General features: G+C 43.1%; 1 protein-coding gene and 1 pseudogene across 1 annotated transcript; both read left to right on the forward strand.

Moving 5' to 3' along the window:
• Nucleotides 1-832: 832 nt before the first annotated feature.
• Nucleotides 833-13,158, forward strand: DNAJC22 (DnaJ heat shock protein family (Hsp40) member C22). The gene is made up of 4 exons (XM_069490352.1): nucleotides 833-940; nucleotides 1,611-2,568; nucleotides 3,542-3,723; nucleotides 12,778-13,158. The coding sequence occupies exons 2-3, from the start codon at nucleotides 1,729-1,731 to the stop codon at nucleotides 3,719-3,721; spliced, it is 1,020 nt and encodes a 339-aa protein (XP_069346453.1). The 5' UTR covers nucleotides 833-940; nucleotides 1,611-1,728; the 3' UTR covers nucleotides 3,722-3,723; nucleotides 12,778-13,158.
• Nucleotides 11,409-12,343, forward strand: LOC138397007 (NADH dehydrogenase [ubiquinone] 1 beta subcomplex subunit 8, mitochondrial pseudogene; annotated as a pseudogene).
• Nucleotides 13,159-18,394: the final 5,236 nt, after the last annotated feature.

The following is an 18,394-nucleotide window of genomic DNA, read 5'->3' on the forward strand; positions in this document are numbered from 1 at the left end:
GTCTGGGGCTGCCGCCTCGCTCTCCTGGTGGGGCGCTCCCAACCCTCTATCCCTTTTTGCTCCCGTTTTTCTCCTCTCGCCCATAGCCAGCGGGAAAGAGCAGCCTCGGGGCTCCCACTGGATCAGGAGGCTCCTCAGGTCTCAGGCCCAGGTCTAGATGTGTAGCCCTCTAACTGGAAGGCCTGGGGGCAGAGAAGTGAAGCAAACTTGGGGAGAAGGAGTTTGAGGCAAACTCGGAGGGGGAATTGAGGCAAACTTGGGTTGGGGCCATCCCTCCCTGCAGCCTGTCCGTGGGTGTCTCTGCCTTAGAGGAATTGGAAATGGAACCATGCACGGCCGTGTTGAAGGGCAATGGAGTGTGGGGAGAGGAGCCTGCAGCCAGAGGTGAGGGAGGAGTCACCCTCCCATATGCGGGGGGAAGGAGCAATCAAGGGCATATTCTTGCATTTATGCCTGTCTTTTTTTTCAGCGCCACAGGTGGGACCTTCTCCATGTTCCCGCCGGGCAGTCCCTCGGGAGAGGCCGCCCTGGGCTGCTACGCCTGGGCATCTGGACGAGGTAAGTCTGGGGACCCGCCCGGACCCGCCCTGCCATAAGCCGCAGCGCCACCTGGCGGCCGTGGTGCCGCGGTGCAGGAGGCGCGCTTCGCCTGGGGTGGGGCGCTGCAGCAGCCCGTTAGAGCGGGATACGTCTGGAAAGCCTTCAACCGAGTTTTCCTGAGAGGGCGGGCGAGAGGAGTCGGGGCGGGAGGGTGATCCCAAGAGGACCAGGGAGGGCCTTGGGGAGGGGCCTGCCCCAGGGCGGCCTGACTTCGGTGACGAAGCAGACACAGAAAGACAAAGTCCATTTGGATGGAAGTGGGAGCTCAGTGAGAGGGGCCATTTTGACTCTGGTGACAGGAAATGACTGGTCTAGCGCGGTCTGGGAGCGGGGCACCCAGGTACGGCCGCTCAACCTGGGATTAGCGGGTACTGGCTGGTGGTCGTGAGGCCCACTCCACGTAGAGGGGCGACTGGCAGGCACGCTTTGGTATCTGGTTTGATAATCTGAGCATTTGTCCAGCTTTGAAGAGGCTTTCCAAGTCTGCCTCGGAAGGAGATGGTTGAGCTGGGGGGTGCCAAAGTGTAGGTCAAAATGTAGTTTTCCAAGATGTTTAAGTGGAGGGAATTCAGGACCCCTTTAAAAGTGCCTCGTGGGAATATCTCATGGCTTGGATAGATGCGAAGGCTGGAGAGGTGCTAAAGCCTGGGCCAGGTGTCCGAGGGCATGCATAGTCGGAGTTAAGGAGGAGGGGACAGGGAAGGGGCTTTCAAAATACTTGGGAACTTTGGAAAGGCGTCCTATTCAGTCCTTCCTCTTCACACTCCCTCAGTGAGTCATTCCGGGGTTAGTGGTCTGACAGGAGGTTTGAATTTAAACAATCTTCTCCCCTTAATTTGGAGTTGCTGTGTTTGTAAAGAACAAGACTGAGGTGCTGGGACAGAGGACATGGGATAACTAGCATTCCAGGGACTCAGGTAGTTCTGGACTTGGCTTTAATTAGAAGGAGAAATGGTTACTGTGTTGGGCCTGGATATAGTTGTATGATTCTGCTTTTTTCCATCTTTTAGGGTCTCAAGATAACTCTGGGGCCATTATGGTCATGATTCTCACAGAGGACCCTGAGATTTCTGCACTTGAGCAATGTCAGATGCCACTGGACTTGTTCTGAGACCCTTGCCCTAGAGGATGGCCAAGGGGCTCCTGGTGACCTATGCCCTCTGGGCTGTAGGGGGCCCTGCTGGGCTCCACCACCTGTACCTGGGAAGGGACAGCCACGCCCTGCTCTGGATGCTTACCCTGGGTGGGGGTGGGCTGGGCTGGCTCTGGGAGTTCTGGAAGCTCCCAAGCTTTGTAGCTGAGGCCAACAGAGCCCAGGCCCAGAGACAGAGCCCAGGAGGGGGGACACCCCCTTTGAGTCCCATTCGCTTCACTGCCCAGATGGTAGTGGGCATCTATTTTGGCCTTGTGGCTCTGATTAGCCTTTCTTCCATGGCCAGCTTCTACACTGTGGCCCTCCCACTGGCAGTTGGCTTAGGGGTCTTGCTGGTGGCTACTGTTGGCAACCAGACCTCTGACTTTAAGAACACTCTAGGGGTGGCATTCCTTACTTCCCCTATCTTTTATGGGCGCCCCATAGCCATCCTACCCATCAGCTTGGCTGCCAGCATCACAGCCCAGAAGCATCGCCGCTACAAAGCTTCAGTGAAGTCAGAGACACTCGGTGTGCGGCTCTACCGGCTGGGCTTGGCTTACCTTGCTTTCACGGGCCCACTGGCATACAGCACCCTCTGCAACACAGCTGCCACCCTCAGCTATGTGGCAGAAACCCTTGGCTCCTTCTTGAATTGGTTCAGCTTCTTCCCCCTTCTTGGCCGCCTCATGGAGTATGTCCTCCTTCTGCCTTACCGGATCTGGAGGCTACTGGTAGGGGATCCTGGCTTCAACAGCAGCTACTTCCAGGAGTGGGAGAAGCTCTATGAGTTTGTTCACAGTTTTCAGGATGAGAAGCGTCAGCTGGCTTACCAGGTAAGGCTTTCTTCCCTCTCATTCCTGTCTGGGATGGCTCTGGGTGTTAGGCCTTGTTGGAGCTGGCATCCCTCATGTGGAAGTACTTTTCTCATTTCTGCTGGCCAGGACCAGGAAGACTGTTCTATATTCTTTTGGCATCTGTGTGCAATGGGCAACGGTTACAGAGGCTTTAATAGTGAGTGGGGAAAATATATGTCTATTATTTACTCTTTATTGAGGTATAACATAGATACCTCAGTTAGTATATAACATATACTAATTTTAGATATACACCACTCAGATCAAGGTATGAAACATTTCTTGCACTAAGAAGGTTCCTTTGTGCCCCTTTCCAATCTATACTCCCACTTTCAGAGGTAACCTCTGTTCTGACTTCTATCACCATAGATTAGTTTTCGCCATTCTTGATCTTCAAATAAATAGAATCAAACAGCAGGTATTCTTCTGTATCTAGCATCTTTCATTAAACATTATGTTTATGAGGTTTATTAATACTGTTGCATGCAATTGTAAATTATTTGTTTTCATTGCTGTATCCCATTGTATGATTATACTACAATTTATTTATCCACTGTATTGCTAATGAACATTTGGGTTGTTTCCACTTTGGGGCTATTATAAATAAAGCTACTGTATATATCCTTATACATGTCTTTGGTGGGGACATATATACACTTATTTCTCTTGGGGGGAGGAGATCTTGTCAGAGATCTTGTGAAGTTCCAGGTTGGAACATGGGGAGTTATGATTAAAGGCAAATCCTGCCTCTTGCCATGAGATCCAGAGCTTGTTCATGTTTCAGAAGGCTGGAATTCTCGCCTGAGGTGCTGGTCTTTTCCCGTGGGTAAGTAGAAGCCCATTCCAGAGATACCATAGCCTGATTAGCAAAGGTGCAGGAAGAGGTCCAGATGCCCTGACAATGTTGTGAGATTCTTGTGAGATTCTAATTTTCAGCTTCTATTTCCATAAGGTTTTGGGCCTCTCAGAAGGGGCAACAAATGAAGAAATACATCGGAGTTACCGGGAGCTGGTGAAGGTCTGGCACCCTGACCACAACCTGCACCAGACAGAGGAGGCACAGAGGCACTTCCTGGAAATCCAGGCTGCATATGAAATCCTGAGTCAGCCCAGGAAGCCCAAGGGACCCTGAAGGTGAGAAGAAACTTCCCCCTAAGGATGGACTCTTCCCAGCAGAGCTGGGTAGCTTGTCTCAAGTCTAGCTTTGCCCATGAGGGACATTCCAACAGCATTAAAGAAACTATCTGCTTGCAGTGGAGATGAGAAAACCTTAAAGGGTTGAGAAAGATTATGGTAGAAGAATGTATTTATGTTCTGAATTTCTAAATTCTTGGCTATTATAGTCTTGACTATTTTTCTTAAAACCAGAGAGTGAAAGGCATATTATAAAACCAATAACATATCTTTTAGAGCAGCGGTTCCCCAACCTTTCTGGCACCAGGAACTGGTTTCATGGAAGACAATTTTTCCAAGGATCCGGGGTTGGGGGCTGACAGGGAGGTAGAGCTCAGGTGGTGATGCAAGCTCAGGTGGGGAGCACAGGAAATACAGATGATGCTTTGCTGGCTGGCAAGCTGCTCACCTCCTGCTGTGCAGTCCTCTGGTTCCTAAGTTTCACGGAAGACAATTTTTCCACAGACGGGGTGAGGGGGTGGCTGCAGGTGGAGCTCTGAAGCCCGGTCCCTAACAGGCTTACCAGTCTGCAGCCTGGGGGTTGGGGACCCCATTTTAGAGTATATGCAAATATTATATATCAATTTAAAAAATTAGAAAATATATGTATCTCTCTATCTTAGCGAATATACCACCTTGTCCCACCCCTCGTACATTGATGTGTGGAGGGAGGTTATTTAACTTTTTTTTTAATGTGTAAAGCACTAGGTTAGGAGTTTGAAGAAAAAATATAAAGTGTAATATTTACAAGCTGTCCTATGACAAGAGGAATTTGATTTATTCTGTAGATTACTAAGGGGTAAGACTGGGGTTAAATTTCAAAATTTCAAAAAAATTTTAATTCCGTTTATAGGAGAGCTTTCCAGCAGCTACCCTTTTGCCAAGAAGGAACAAGCTGCTGTGGAGTAGGGGGTAGTCCCCTATCACAGACTCCTCTGCTTGGAGGAGTATTCTTGGAGAGTTCTTAAACTTTACATAGGTGGTTTGACTGGCTGAATTCTCAAATCTGCCCAGTACTTGAGGTTTGATTCTGAGCTACACACCCTGCTCCCTAGGAGCATACAATCTGCTGGGGCATAACACCCCATCACAGATATCAAAGGTACACAGATATCAAAGTCCTTATTCAGTGTTTAGAACTAAGTGTTGTAAGAGCTGTAAATAACGTACTGGGATATTGGAGGAGGGACAGATAACATTGTTTTATGGGGACTCCTGGAGAGATTTGTGATTTTATATCTTGTGTATCCCTGGGGAACTTTGGGGAAACCCTAGGGAACCAGCAGCTTGAGCATCTCAAGGGGGCCTTATTTAATTCAAGGTAACTAGCCAGGTGTGAAAGAAGGAGCCCAGGATGTCTCAGTTTTCCAAGGAAGACTGGAGACCGGGAAAGTGATGTCAAAATTATTTATCTTGACTGCAGCTCTTTTATACATGTGTACAATCTCTACACTTTTTTTTTTCTTTTTTCTGGATGTTAACTCTGAGTAGTATATATATAGAAAATATATATATATATATTTTTTTTTTTTTTTTTTTTTTTTTGAGACAGAGTCTCACTCTGTTGCCCAGGCTAGAGTGAGTGCCGTGGCGTCAGCCTAGCTCACAGCAACCTCAAACTCCTGAGCTCAAGCGATCCTCCTGTCTCAGCCTCCCGAGTAGCTGGGACTACAGGCATGCACCACCATGCCCAGCTAATTTTTTCTATATATATTTTTAGCTGTCCATATAATTTCTTTCTATTTTTAGTAGAGATGGGGTCTCGCTCTTGCTCAGGCTGGTCTCGAACTCCTGAGCTCAAACGATCCGCCCACCTCGGCCTCCCAGAGTGCTAGGATTACAGGCGTGAGCCACCGCGCCCGGCCAGAAAATATATATTTTAAAGTAGAATTATGTCGGCTAATATTCTCTAAAGATTAAGAAAATGGTCTGATCAATTGAGAGGAATGAAATTTGTAGATTTTTTCTTTGCATTAACATATACAAAAACTTAAAAAAATTTGCCATTGAATTCACTTATATACCATGATTTCAAGACCAAATTAACTTTCATATCTTTTTAAAGTTGCCAAAAATTGATACATTTCCTTTGAAAAACACAGTTTGTCATATTATCACATGGAATTTTAATGGGGCATTTTCATAGGCTATTAATTAGTAATTTATTAATATATGTAGCATTATATTTGCAAAATGTAAATACATTAAAAATAGTCTATAAGAAAAAAGAGGCATTTTCCAGCAAACTTTAGGCCATCTGCCTCTCAGGAGTGGAGTTGGCAGGGCAAACTCACAACCGTGGGGGAACCTGTGTCCACCTCTTTCACAAGTCAGCCTTTTCCACCAAGGACCCACTTGTACTTCAAGTGGCTCTCAGCCTTGAGAGTCTCTTTCCTATGTCATCTTCCTGGTGACCCAGATGGGACCAAGGGAGATCCCCAGCTGGACTCCAAATTAAGACTGTACGGCACTATTCGGACCTGAAGGACAGTTCCCTGACAGGCCTGAAGAAGCCCCCAGGTCTAACAGAAAGTCTGTTCAGGATGGGGATGACAACAAGCATCCCAAAGGACTCCCTACACCACACTAGGATGCCTTCTCAACAACTGGAATAAATTTAATTTAGAAAGTTTAAAAAAAAAAAAAAGAAAAGAAAAGAAAAAGTAAAAGAAATCAAGCAGTGATTAGGGGCTCTACTAGATTTGGAAAATTATTTTACTGTTCTTAAATTTGATTATGAGTTTTTGTTATGAAATATGTATATATTTTAATTTATTTGAATGGGAACTACTGATGAGCAGCTCCTGTTTTTCCAACATAAGCAAGGCTACAATAAATATCTTTGAATATATATACTGATGCTTTTTGTTTTTTGAAGCTAGATTCCAATAAGTGATAATGTAGGGTCAAACAGAAGACATGTTTTAAATTTTGATTGATATTGTGTCAGGTTACTTCCAGAAAAGGTGGTAACAATTTACACTTCCACCAGCATGTAAGAAGGTGGCCTTTTCTTTGTAAATGCCCTGAAATGTTATCACCCTTAAATTTTTGTCAAGATGATGGGTGAGCAATAATATCTAATTGCTTTAATTTGCATTTTCCTGACTCCTAGTGAAGTTCAGCATCTTTTCAAATGTTTATTGAACATTTGCATTTCCTCTTCAGTGAATTGCTTAATTGTACTCTCAACCTGTTTTTAAATCGTGTTCCTATTTGTCTCTATCAAATCTATTTTGGTGATATCCTTGCTTGTTAGAAATCTTAACTGTTGGTAATATGTGTTGTGGGTATTTTTTCCCAGTTTATGACTTGCCTTTTGACATTAAGCATGGGTTTTAGAGTCAAAAGGACTAGCACTAGGATTTGGATCTGGGTCCATGATTTTCTAGCTGTTTGATCTTGGATTTCTTTAGCCTCTTGGAGCCTTTGTTTCCTCTAAAATTGAGATAATAGTATCTACTTTTAAAGGGTTGCTGTGATAAAGAAGACAGCATATGTAGAATGAGCAAATGTATTAAGAATTAGTAGTTCCCTTTCTCTCTTTCAGCCTATGTAAGGAAATAGGACTTAAATGCCTAGTGAAGTTAGCTGGTATAGAATGAAGGTTCTACCTGTAAGGCTGAATTTTCCTGAAGTGTATTAGTGTATTTTGTATTTGTAAAAAATTACCTCTTGTCTTCCTGTAAATTACTGCATGAAGGCTTACAAAGAATGATTAGAAAGAAGTAAATAAGAATGATGGATAGTGTTGGAGTGGTGGGGTTACAAGTGACCCAATCCCCATTTTCTACTCTCTCTCATTTTATGAATATGAAAAATACATTCCAGCCTTGCTTAGCTATTTGTAGGGAACCAGGGAAGTGATTTGGGTTTGGCCATTATTGGGCCATGGTGTTTTTTGGTTTTTTTTTTTCGTTCCTAGAGATAGGGTTTCGCTCTGTCTCCCAGGCTAGTTGCAATGGCACAATCATAGCTCACTGTAACCTCAAACTCCTGGGTTCAAGTGATCAATCACCCTCCCTCAGCCTCCCCAGTAGCTGGGACTACAGGTGTGTGCCACCACACTCAGCTAATTTTTAAAATTTTTTGTAGAGATGGGGTCTCAATATGTTGCCCAAGATGGTCTTGAACTTGTGACCTCAAGGGATCCTTCCCGCTCAGCCTCCCAAAGCACTGGGATTACAGGTGTGAGCCACCATGCCCAGCCAATTCTTGAGCTACAGTTTTAAAACTGGCAGAGATCTTCTGAGCCAGTTGTGATAGTAAAAGACCTCAAAATGATACAATTTCAAGGGTAAGATGAATTTCATGGGGAGGAAATGGAGAACTGCTTATAAGGTGACTCTTTCACCTGCAGATTCTCCTTGGTGACCCTTTTTACCTGTAGAGTCTCCTTGCAGAACTCTCTGTACATCCTCTGGAAGATTCATTTCAATTAGGGAGGCTATTCCCTGACATCTGGAGTCTCAGTCCTTTTATGTAGAAAAGCTGAGGTATTTAAAATTTATGAGGTGATACAGCTCTGTAATCATTGGTCACTTTAGTGTGGATTGGTGCTAAGTTTTCCACTGAAGAGAGTTTTGTGGGTATGGGCTGGGGTACTAGGTGAGAAGTGAGAAAGAGGTTGAAGAATGTTTACCACCTAGTAGGAAAGACTTTTTGATTAAGTCAGGCTTGGATTTTCCTCTTTCTTCTTGTACTGTGAGCAGGTACTGAAATTGAGTCCTTACCAGGAGTAGACTGTCCACCCACTCTGAGAGAGTGTCTGTTCCTATACATAATAGCCAGTGGTGGAGCTCAGGCAATTTTTGAAAGGAAGAAAGTGGCACAAAATCATACAAATTGAGAAGTTCTGTGAGGGAATTCCTCTTCCCCACCAGCCTTAGCACATTACAATCCCTGAGAGAATTTTCTGGGGATGTGCTTTCCAAAGGACCTGATGTAATGAAAATCAGCTGAAAGTAGAAATTTAGTAAAATAGCTGGGTGTGGTGGTACGCACCTGTAGTCCCAGCTACTCGGGAGGCTGAGGCAGGAGGATCACTTGAGCCCAGGAGTTCAAGGCTGCAGTGAGACATGATCATGCCTGTGAATAGCCACCACACTCCAGCCTGGGCAACATACTGAGACTCTGTCTCTAAAGAAAACAAATAAAATAAAAAGTAAAAAATAAAATGTATTCTTTAAAAAAGAAAAAGAAATTTAATAAAAAATAAAAATCTAAGACATTAACAAGTGAGTCTTCCTTTTCTCTGCTTAAGTTGATTTAATGAAATCCAGTGATTTCATAGTCTCTCACTTCCACAGATCAAAAATTCACAGACCCTTTAAAGAGTTGGAAGGGAACTGAGAAGGCCTTTAGCCTAAGCACCTATACAGTACAGAATCTTGGAAATAGGTTACCTTAGAGATGACCGTTTTAGCTTTTGTTTCAGTTAGAAATCTCCTACCTGTCCCTTCTTTTGGACATTTTTAATGGTCAGAAAGTTATTTTATGGCCTAAAATTTGCTTCCCTGTAACTTCTTTCTAGACCTGCTATCTCTTGCTACAAAGAACAAAAACAAAAAGCCGTTTCTTGATGAGAACCTGCCCTTCATCTTATATCCCTCTAAATCTTCTATTTTCCACATTAAACGTCACCTTGATTAGGAGGCACTGTAGTTTGGTGGAACAAGGAGAGATGAAGAAATGAAGAGATGGGGTTCTACTTCTGCCTCTTGTACTGACCAGCCTGGTAACTTTGGGTGAGCATTTACCACCCAGAGCCTCAGTTTCTTTCTTGTAATGTGAGGATGTGAGGGAGTTGGACTTAGATTACCTTTTTCTTTTTCTTTTTGAGACAGGTCTTACTCTGTTACCCAGGCTAGAGTGCAGTGGTGTCATCATAGTTCACTGCAACCTCCCACTCCTGGCCTCCTGAGTAGTTGGGACTACAGGTATGCTTTCACACCCAGCTGATTTTTCTATTTTTTTTTTTTTTTTTTTTTAATAGAGACCAGGTCTTGCTGTTGCCCAGGGCAGTCTCAAACTCCTGGCCTCAAGTAATCCTTCTGCCTAGGGCTCCCAAAGTGCTAGGATTATAGGCGTGAGCCACTGCCCCCAGATGGACTTAGATGACCTTTATGACTGTTTTCAAGTGATCTTTCTGCCTCAGCCTCCTGAGTAGCTGGGACTACAGGCATGCGCCACCATGCACGGCTAATTTTTTGTATGTATTTTAGTTGTCCAGCTAATTTCTTTCTATTTTTAGTAGAGACGGGGTCTCACTCATGCTCAGGCTGGTCTTGAACTCCTGAGCTCAAACGATCCACCCGCCTCAGCTTCCCAGAGTGCTAGGATTAAAAAAAAAAAAAAAAAGACTGCTTTCGTAGCCCAGTGGCGTGTGCACTACTCAGAAGGTTGAGGTGGGAGGATGGCTTGAGTCCAGGAGTTCTAGTCCAGCCTAGGCAACATAGCAAGACCCTGTCTCAAAAAAAAAAAAAAAAAAAAAAAAAAAGGGAAAGAAAGAAAGAAAAAGAAAAGAAAAAACATAGAAATACCTAGAAACTAAAAAAAAAAAAAAAAAAAAAATTGTCTTCAATACTGGATTCTGTGTTTCTCAACTTTTCAGCTGAAGCTTATGTTAAGTGGTTAAATGGGGCTGGCTGTGGTGGCTCACACCTGTAAACCTAGCACTTTGGGAGGCTGAGGTGGGAGGATTGCTTGAGGCCAGGAGTTCAAGACCAGCCTGAGCAAGAGCGAGACATCTTCTCTACCAAAAAATAGAAAAATTAGCTGGGCATGGTGGCACATACCTGTAGTCCCAGCTACTTGGGAGGCTGAGGCAAGAGGATGGCTTGAGTCCAGGACTTCGAGGTTGTAGCGAGCTGTGATGACGCCACTGTACTCCAGCCTGCACAACATAACGAGACCCTGTCTCCAAAAATTAAAAAATAATGGTTAAATGGTTTGATTTGTCATCTTCTCTCTGCCCTCTTGTGGACATTGTTTTGGGAAAAAAATAAGATATTAATATTTACTTGGATTAAGAACAATATAATGACCACCCCTCCCCCCAAAAATTCACCTGCATCCCACTGTTTGTTTTTAATTATTCATGTTCTCATCCATAAATGTACATCATTTTATAAGGATTTAATTTTGTACTGTTTTTCCCTTTACTGATAATGATAATGTCTTCATAGTAAGATGTAAAAATGCTTATGGTTTAATAAGCACCTTTTTCCATTATTGTGAAGACTTTATGGCCAGGCTTGGTGATCACACCTGTAGTGATAGCATTTTGGGAGGCTGAGGCAGGAGGATGACGTGAGGCCAGGAGTTCGAGACCAGCCTGGGCAACATGGTGAGACCCTGTCACTACAAAAAAATAAACTTAGCCAGATTGGTGGTATGCACCTGTAGTCCTAGGTACTCAGAAGGCTGAGGTGAAAGGATCGGTTGAGCCCAGAAGTTCAAGGTTGTAGTGAGCTGTGATTGTGCCCCTGCACTCCAGCCTAGACAACAGAATGAGAGCCTGTCTCTAAAAAATAAATAAATAAAAGACTTTGTAATTATATATATTTAATTAAGATATAATTTCTATACCATAAAATTCACCCTTGTAAAGTATGCCATTTTTTGGTTTTTCATATATTCACAAGGTTGTGCAGTCATCACCACTATATAATTCCAAAATGTTTTCACCACCCCAAAAAGAAATCCCGTACTCCAAGGGTCCCCAACCTATGGTGAGTTGTATAATTATTTCATTATATATTACAATGTAATAACAATAGAAAAAAAGTGCACAATAAATGTAATGTGCTTGAATCATCCTGAAACCATTCCCCACCCCACCCCACTCCCGGTCTGTGGAAAAATTGTCTTCCATGAAAATGATCCCTAGTGCCAAAAAGGTTGGAGACTGCTGCTACTACTCAAAAGAAGGTGAAGATGAAGGCAACAAGGGTGGGGGTCCTGACAGTCTGATGGCTGCAGATGGCAGCCTGGATCATGGTACCACTGGGTGTGTGGGTAGCCTCCCACATGACCAAGGACATGCTCCCAGGGCCCTATCCTAAGACCCTAGAAGAATGGGCCACTGCTGCCAAGAAGTATAATATGTGTGTGGAAGACTATGAGCCTTGCCTGCATGATGGCATGGGGTATGGCAACTGCCAGAAGATCCCTGACAGGTCACAGCAGAAAGATGCATGGTGTGACTGGGATCACTCAGACCTGAGGTTGAACTGGGGTAAAACCGATGCACTGGGACCTACACATGTAATATCAGGCATATCCCCCCACCTGTGTCTTGGAATATCATGTGTAAGCAGCTCTTTGGCTTTCTGGCCTTTGTGACGTTCATGTTCTAGGTGGGATACCTATCAGCCTGTGGGGCCAAAACAGTATCCTTCTAATAATCTGTACCTGGAACCAGGCTCAGCTCCTACCAGAGAACCTGAGCCGGTGGTTCACTGTGAGATCTGAGGAGGCTTCGTGGGCTTTTGTGCCCTCTAACTAGGACTCCCTCATTCCTAGAAATTTAACCTTAATGGAATCCCTAATAAAACTTAGTGCTGCGGGGGGAAAAAAAAGAAACCCCTGGCCGGGCGCGGTGGCTCACGCCTGTAATCCTAGCTCTCTGGGAGGCCGAGGTGGGCGGATCGTTTGAGCTCAGGAGTTCGAGACCAGCCTGAGCAAGAGCGAGACCCCATCTCTACTAAAAATAGAAAGAAATTATATGGACAGCTAAAAATATATACAGAAAAAAATTAGCCGGGCATGGTGGTGCATGCCTGTAGTCCCAGCTACTCGGGAGGCTGAGACAGGAGGATCGCTTGAGCCCAGGAGTTTGAGGTTGCTGTGAGCTAGGCTGATGCCACGGCACTCACTCTAGCCTGGGCAACAGAGTGAGATTCTGTCTAAAAAAAAAAAAAAAAAAAGAAACCCCATACTCATTGGCAATCACTCTCCATTCCCTTCTCCTCCCAACTTCTGGAAACACTAATCTACTTTCTGTCTCTATAGGTTTGCCTATCCTGGACATTTTAGATAAACAGAATTGGCTGGGCACAGTGGCTCACGCCTGTTATCCTAGCACTCTGGGAGGCTGAGGCGGGAGGATCGCTTGAGGTCAGGAGTTCGAGACCAGCCTGAGCAAGAGCGAGACCTCGTCTCTACTAAAAAATAGAAAGAAATTATCTGGACAACTAAAAATATATGTAGAAAAAATTAGCCAGGCATGGTGGCACATGTCTGTAGTCCCAACTATTTGGGAGGCTGAGGCAGGAGGATTGCTTGAGCCCAGGAGTCTGATGTTGCTGTGAGCTAGGCTGATGCCATGGCACTCTAGCCTGGGCAACAGAGTGAGACTCTTGCCTCAAAAAATAAATAAAATAAATAAATAGATAAACAGAATCATACAATATGTTGCTCTTTGTGTGTGTCTGGCTTCTTTCATTTAGCATAATGTTTTCAAGGTTCAAACATGTAGCATGCATTATCATTATATTTATTTTATTTTTTAATAACATCATTATATTTTAATGCTGTATAATATTCCCTTTTTGAGAGACATCTACATTATATATGTATGTTGTTGTAAAGTGCTGCATCAATATCTTCATCCCTCTAATTCAATTATTCTCTTGAATTATTTCCTTAGAATAAATTCCCATGGGTGGGATTACAGGGTCAAAGGGTATGAACATTTTTTATAGCTCTTGTCAATATTGCTCTTAAATTGTGGTGCCCAGAACTAAGTGCAATTCTGAAATGTGTTCAGACAGAACGGGGTACTGTGGGGCTATTAAGTTCTGAAGGTCTGAACAATATATCATCCTTTAAATCAAGCAGCCTAAGAATTTATTAGCTTTTTTTTGTTGCTATGTAAGCGTGACTCATTGGCTTAGAGACAACTGAGGCCCTTAGACTTTTCCTAGACACTTTGTCTTTTTTTTTTTTTTTTTTTGAGACAGAGTCTCACTCTGTTGCCCAGGCTAGAGTGAGTGCTGTGGCGTCAGCCTAGCTCACAGCAACCTCAAACTCCTGAGCTCAAGTGATCCTCCTGTCTCAGCCTCCCGAGTAGCTGGGACTACAGGCATGCACCACCATGCCTGGCTAATTTTTTCTATATATATTTTTAGCTGTCCATATAATTTCTTTCTATTTTTAGTAGAGATGGGGTCTCGCTCTTGCTCAGGCTGGTCTCGAACTCCTGAGCTCAAACGATCCGCCCACCTCGGCCTCCCAGAATGCTAGGATTACAGGCGTGAGCCACTGCGCCTGGCCGACACTTTGTCTTAAAGCTATGTTTGCATCTACTCTAAGACCCAGGAGGCTTTAGAGGACTCTGTAACTTGAATTTAGTACTGTATGTCTTAGTTTTCTTTTTTCTTTAACAGTGGGTGATCCTAACAAGCTCACAGGAGGTAAAGGTTCTGGTAGTCTTGGCTGGGAACTGCAGATGGCGCTATAAGGCTGTCATAAGGGTAAAATATGGCCCTCCTCTGCCCCCTTCACTTTTCAAAAAAAGAGTCTGGTAGTGGCACCTTCTTAGCAGGTTCATTGCCAGAGTGCAGTCCTCCCCTTTTGTTGAGAATGACCCAGCAACTGTGAAGTTGGATTTGGGGTGTTATTCAAGGCAAGCTCCAATTGAGGTATGTTTTTCAGTTGTCATTTAATCTCCTAGGGGAATACGGAGCAGTCTATTTCATGTTAGAGCTTTGTTTAAACACACATCTCATGCCACTGCTTTGGCTTTTGAAGTTCACACCCTGAGAAGCTGATTTTTGTTTTGTTTTGTTTGTTCCATATTCCTTGAAATCTCTTTCTCCCAGTCACTGCAAGGGATTGAAACTTGTTCAGCTGTTTTGTTTTTGTTTTTTCTAAGACAAGTTTTAAACAATAAAAGTAGAAAACTTATGTAGGATTCCAGATAAATAAGATTTCATTTTAGTAATTTGTTTCTCTTTTTCCTCTTTCATTTAATTCCCAATTCTCTTATTTCTCCCCTCTTCTCATTCACCCTTGCCATAGTCCATCTGCTTATTTGCAAACTATTATAATTCTAAGCAAGGACCTTGGACTTTCTGGTTTTAAACCTTACTGACAAGTTTCAACAGATTAAAGCAGGGCCCTGTATGGGAAAGTTGGAAGGGAATCGTTTTAACCTATTCTGTGCCAGACCTCAGTCCCATTTCTGGGCTGAGAAAGGTTGTTTGGAACATCTTCTGCTGGGCAGTAACTGAGTTAGCATGTATGCCTGGCTTTGCAAGCACCACCTAAAAGGGCGTTTTTCCTAGCATCGAAGGCCAGGCACCTTTCAGGTGAATTAGTACCAGGAAAGGAATGGGAAGGGATTGGGGGGAATATGTTTTCTGTTCAGATGTTTCCCTATCACAGATCTGAGGGCCAGTGATGCTCCGGGTAATCCCCTGCCCATTCCTCCACATCCCTACCCACCAGTTTAGACTTGGCTTCTCTTGCTTTTTTCTCCCTTTCCCTCCTAGAGTCCACAAGACAGAGTGTAAGTTTATTTTATTTTATTTTATTTTTGAAGGGGTCAGGGATTGTGAGGAGGGGTGCAAAGTTGCCTTGTTTGTTTTTGTTGAGACAAAGTCTCACTCTGTGGCACTGGATAGAGTATAGTGGTGCCATTGTAGCTCACTGCAACTTCCAATTCCTGGGCTCAAGTGATCCTTCTGCCTCAGCCTCCCTGGTAGCTGGGACTACAGGAGCGCGCCCCAACACCCGGCTGGGTTTTTTTCCCTTTCTTTTTGGTAGAGACGAGGTCTCACTCTTGCTCAGGCTAGTCTCAAACTCTGACTTCCCAGAGTGCTAGGATTACAGGCGTGAGCCACTGCCTCTGGCCAGCCGAGTATAAGTTTATTGCTTTTCTTTTTTTTTGGAGACAGAGTGTCGCTTTGTTGCCCTGGCTAGAGTGAGTGCCGTGGCGTCAGCCTAGCTCACAGCAACCTCAAACTCCTGGGCTTAAGCGATCCTACTGCCTCAGCCTCCCAAGTAGCTGGGACTACAGGCATGCGCCACCATGCCCAGCTAATTTTTTCTATATATATTTTAGTTGGCCAGATAATTTCTTTCTATTTTTAGTAGAGACGGGGTCTCGCTCTTGCTCAGGCTGGTCTCGAACTCCTGACCTTGAGCGATCCACTCGCCTCAGCCTCCCAGAGTGCTAGGATTACAGGCGTGAGCCACCGCGCCCGGCCAAGTTTATTGCTTTTCTATGTAACTAGAGTTGGAAAGCAAGTAACTGCTCAATCCAGGCAAGTGGTGGCAGATTATTTTATATTAAGTGCCTGGGAATTCACTGCTTCTTAGCAGTTGCATTCTCTTGCACAGCTAAGAGGACTGATCATTTCAGACCCATCTCCCTTCAAGCTCTAATTCTTTTCCATCAGTGTGTTTCTTGTTTTGATGTTCCCGCCTTTGCTGATGTCACTCTTCGTTCCTGTGATTCTTTTCCTTTCTGCTAATCCAAATCTTTACACTTCTTTTATGACCCAGCTTGAGGTTTATCCCTAAATGATGGCTCTACTGATTAACTCCACTCCCTATAATCTCTGATCCTTGAATTCCTTCTGTATTCTTGTCCAGTTTGTACTGTTCTATCAAGCAGTCTCTTACACGTTGCTATATAATTGTTCTCACGTTCGCAAGTATTCCCACTTTAACTATGTAGTTAAAGTGGGCGTCTTCGCCCAATGCAGATAATGGGACACTTATTAAGTGTGTGACCTAGGGTAAATCATTCAACAATTTTGAGCTTCAGTTTCCTCAGTTGTTACATGGGGATAATGATGCCTGCATCACAAAGATGTTGAGACAATCAAATGAGACAATGTGTTGAGAGCATTTTATAAACTATAAAACATTTCACAGAAGTTAGGCATTATTAATTTTTTAAAGATGGTGACAGAATGTATAAATGAAAGAGTGTGCTAAAATTCCATGAATGAACTTATAGTATCGCAGTATTAGTTATATCCTTACACATACGAACAAATTCATTAACGATCAAATTCAAGTTTTAATGAACCCACAAGGCACTCACACTGAACTGAATGTTTCAGATCTGAGTTTTGGTTCTAGCTCTGCCAATGATTATGTGAGCTAACACTTCAACCTTTGATAGTTCATGGCTTTTTCCAGCTTTAAACACTTGATACACAAGTGAAAATTTGGGTATGTTAGCCCTGCCTTTGGACCTGTTTTGTTATCTTGAAAAATGGGAAATGCTAACTTACTCAAACCCCTTTAATAGAACTTTGTAGAATGGATGTTCAAAGAAATATTAATACTACAAAAAAAAAAATCTCTTGAGGGGGAAAAGGTTTCTTGGGGAAAGCTGCATATTATATAGCCTGCTTGCTTCAATATGAACAAAACATATTACCATATTAAATGCTCTGAGAAGTAAAGAAACCAGTTTAACTTGATTTTAGCTAGTGTTTCCCAAACTTATTTGGACATAGCATAGTTTTCTCAGATAGCATCTTTTGAGCATCCTATGAAACTGATTTCTGAGACTCACAGTTTGAACTGCCAACATGAATACTCTTAGGTACTATAGGTACCTAAGGTACTAGAGGTAGGCAAAAGGAAAAGTACAATCTTAGGAGATGTTCTCTGCTGGTTTTTATGCCTGTTGTGGTTTGTAGACTTTAAATGGAGATTTTAAAAAATTGTTTCTTAATTACAGTTATTGGTTATCAAGTCTCTAAGATAATGAATTAAATTTTTGTGCCTCTTAGAATATAGCTTAACTTTAGCCTCTTTTTCTTTCTAATAAAAACATGGAATGGCAATCAATCAATCACTTAAGATACTAATTATCAACTCAAAACAAAAACACTAAAGCTCTGATGTCAAGGATCTGTTTGAAAACATATCAAATTATGTCAGGTTAATACCTACATCATATCTCTGCCAAGGAGAAGATTATGTCATGATTTCTCTTTAGTTCTACTTCTGGTAGATCGAGTGATCACTAGGTAACTTGAGGTAAATTAATTCCCTAAAGGTTAAACTGAGACATGTAGATGTTATTTCAAAATGATGTTTTTTCCTTTTAATTCTTAACAGCTACTATAATGATTTCAGAAATTTGGTTGTTTTGTGTTTTCTTCAGAGTAGGTCACAAATATATATATATCTTTGAGACAGAGTTTCACTCTGTTGTCCAGGATAGAGTGCCATGGTGTCAGCCTAGCTAGCTCACAGCAACCTCAAACTCCTGGGCTCAAGCAATCCTACTGCCTCAGCCTCCCGAGTAGCTGAGACTACAGGTGTGTACTACCATGCCTGGCTAATTTTTTTTCTATTTTTAGTAGAGATCGGTCTCGCTCTTGCTCAGGCTGATCTCGAACTCCTGACCTCAAGCAATCCTCCTGCCTCAACCTCCCAGAGTGCTAGGATTACAGGCATGAGCTATTGCACCCAGCCAGTCACAAATATTATATGCTGCATTTATTATGGCATTTACTTTCCCCCAATATGATTTACATATGGACTTTGAACAATTTGCAATTTCAAAGCAGGTAACAGTCAGTTTATTTTATTGTGAAGTAAAACATACTCATAATTGGAAAATATATATATAATATAAAGAACAATAAGTATTTGT

The sequence above is a fragment of the Eulemur rufifrons genome, chromosome 16 (assembly GCF_041146395.1).
Source record: "Eulemur rufifrons isolate Redbay chromosome 16, OSU_ERuf_1, whole genome shotgun sequence".
Taxonomy (NCBI): Eukaryota; Metazoa; Chordata; class Mammalia; order Primates; family Lemuridae; genus Eulemur; species Eulemur rufifrons.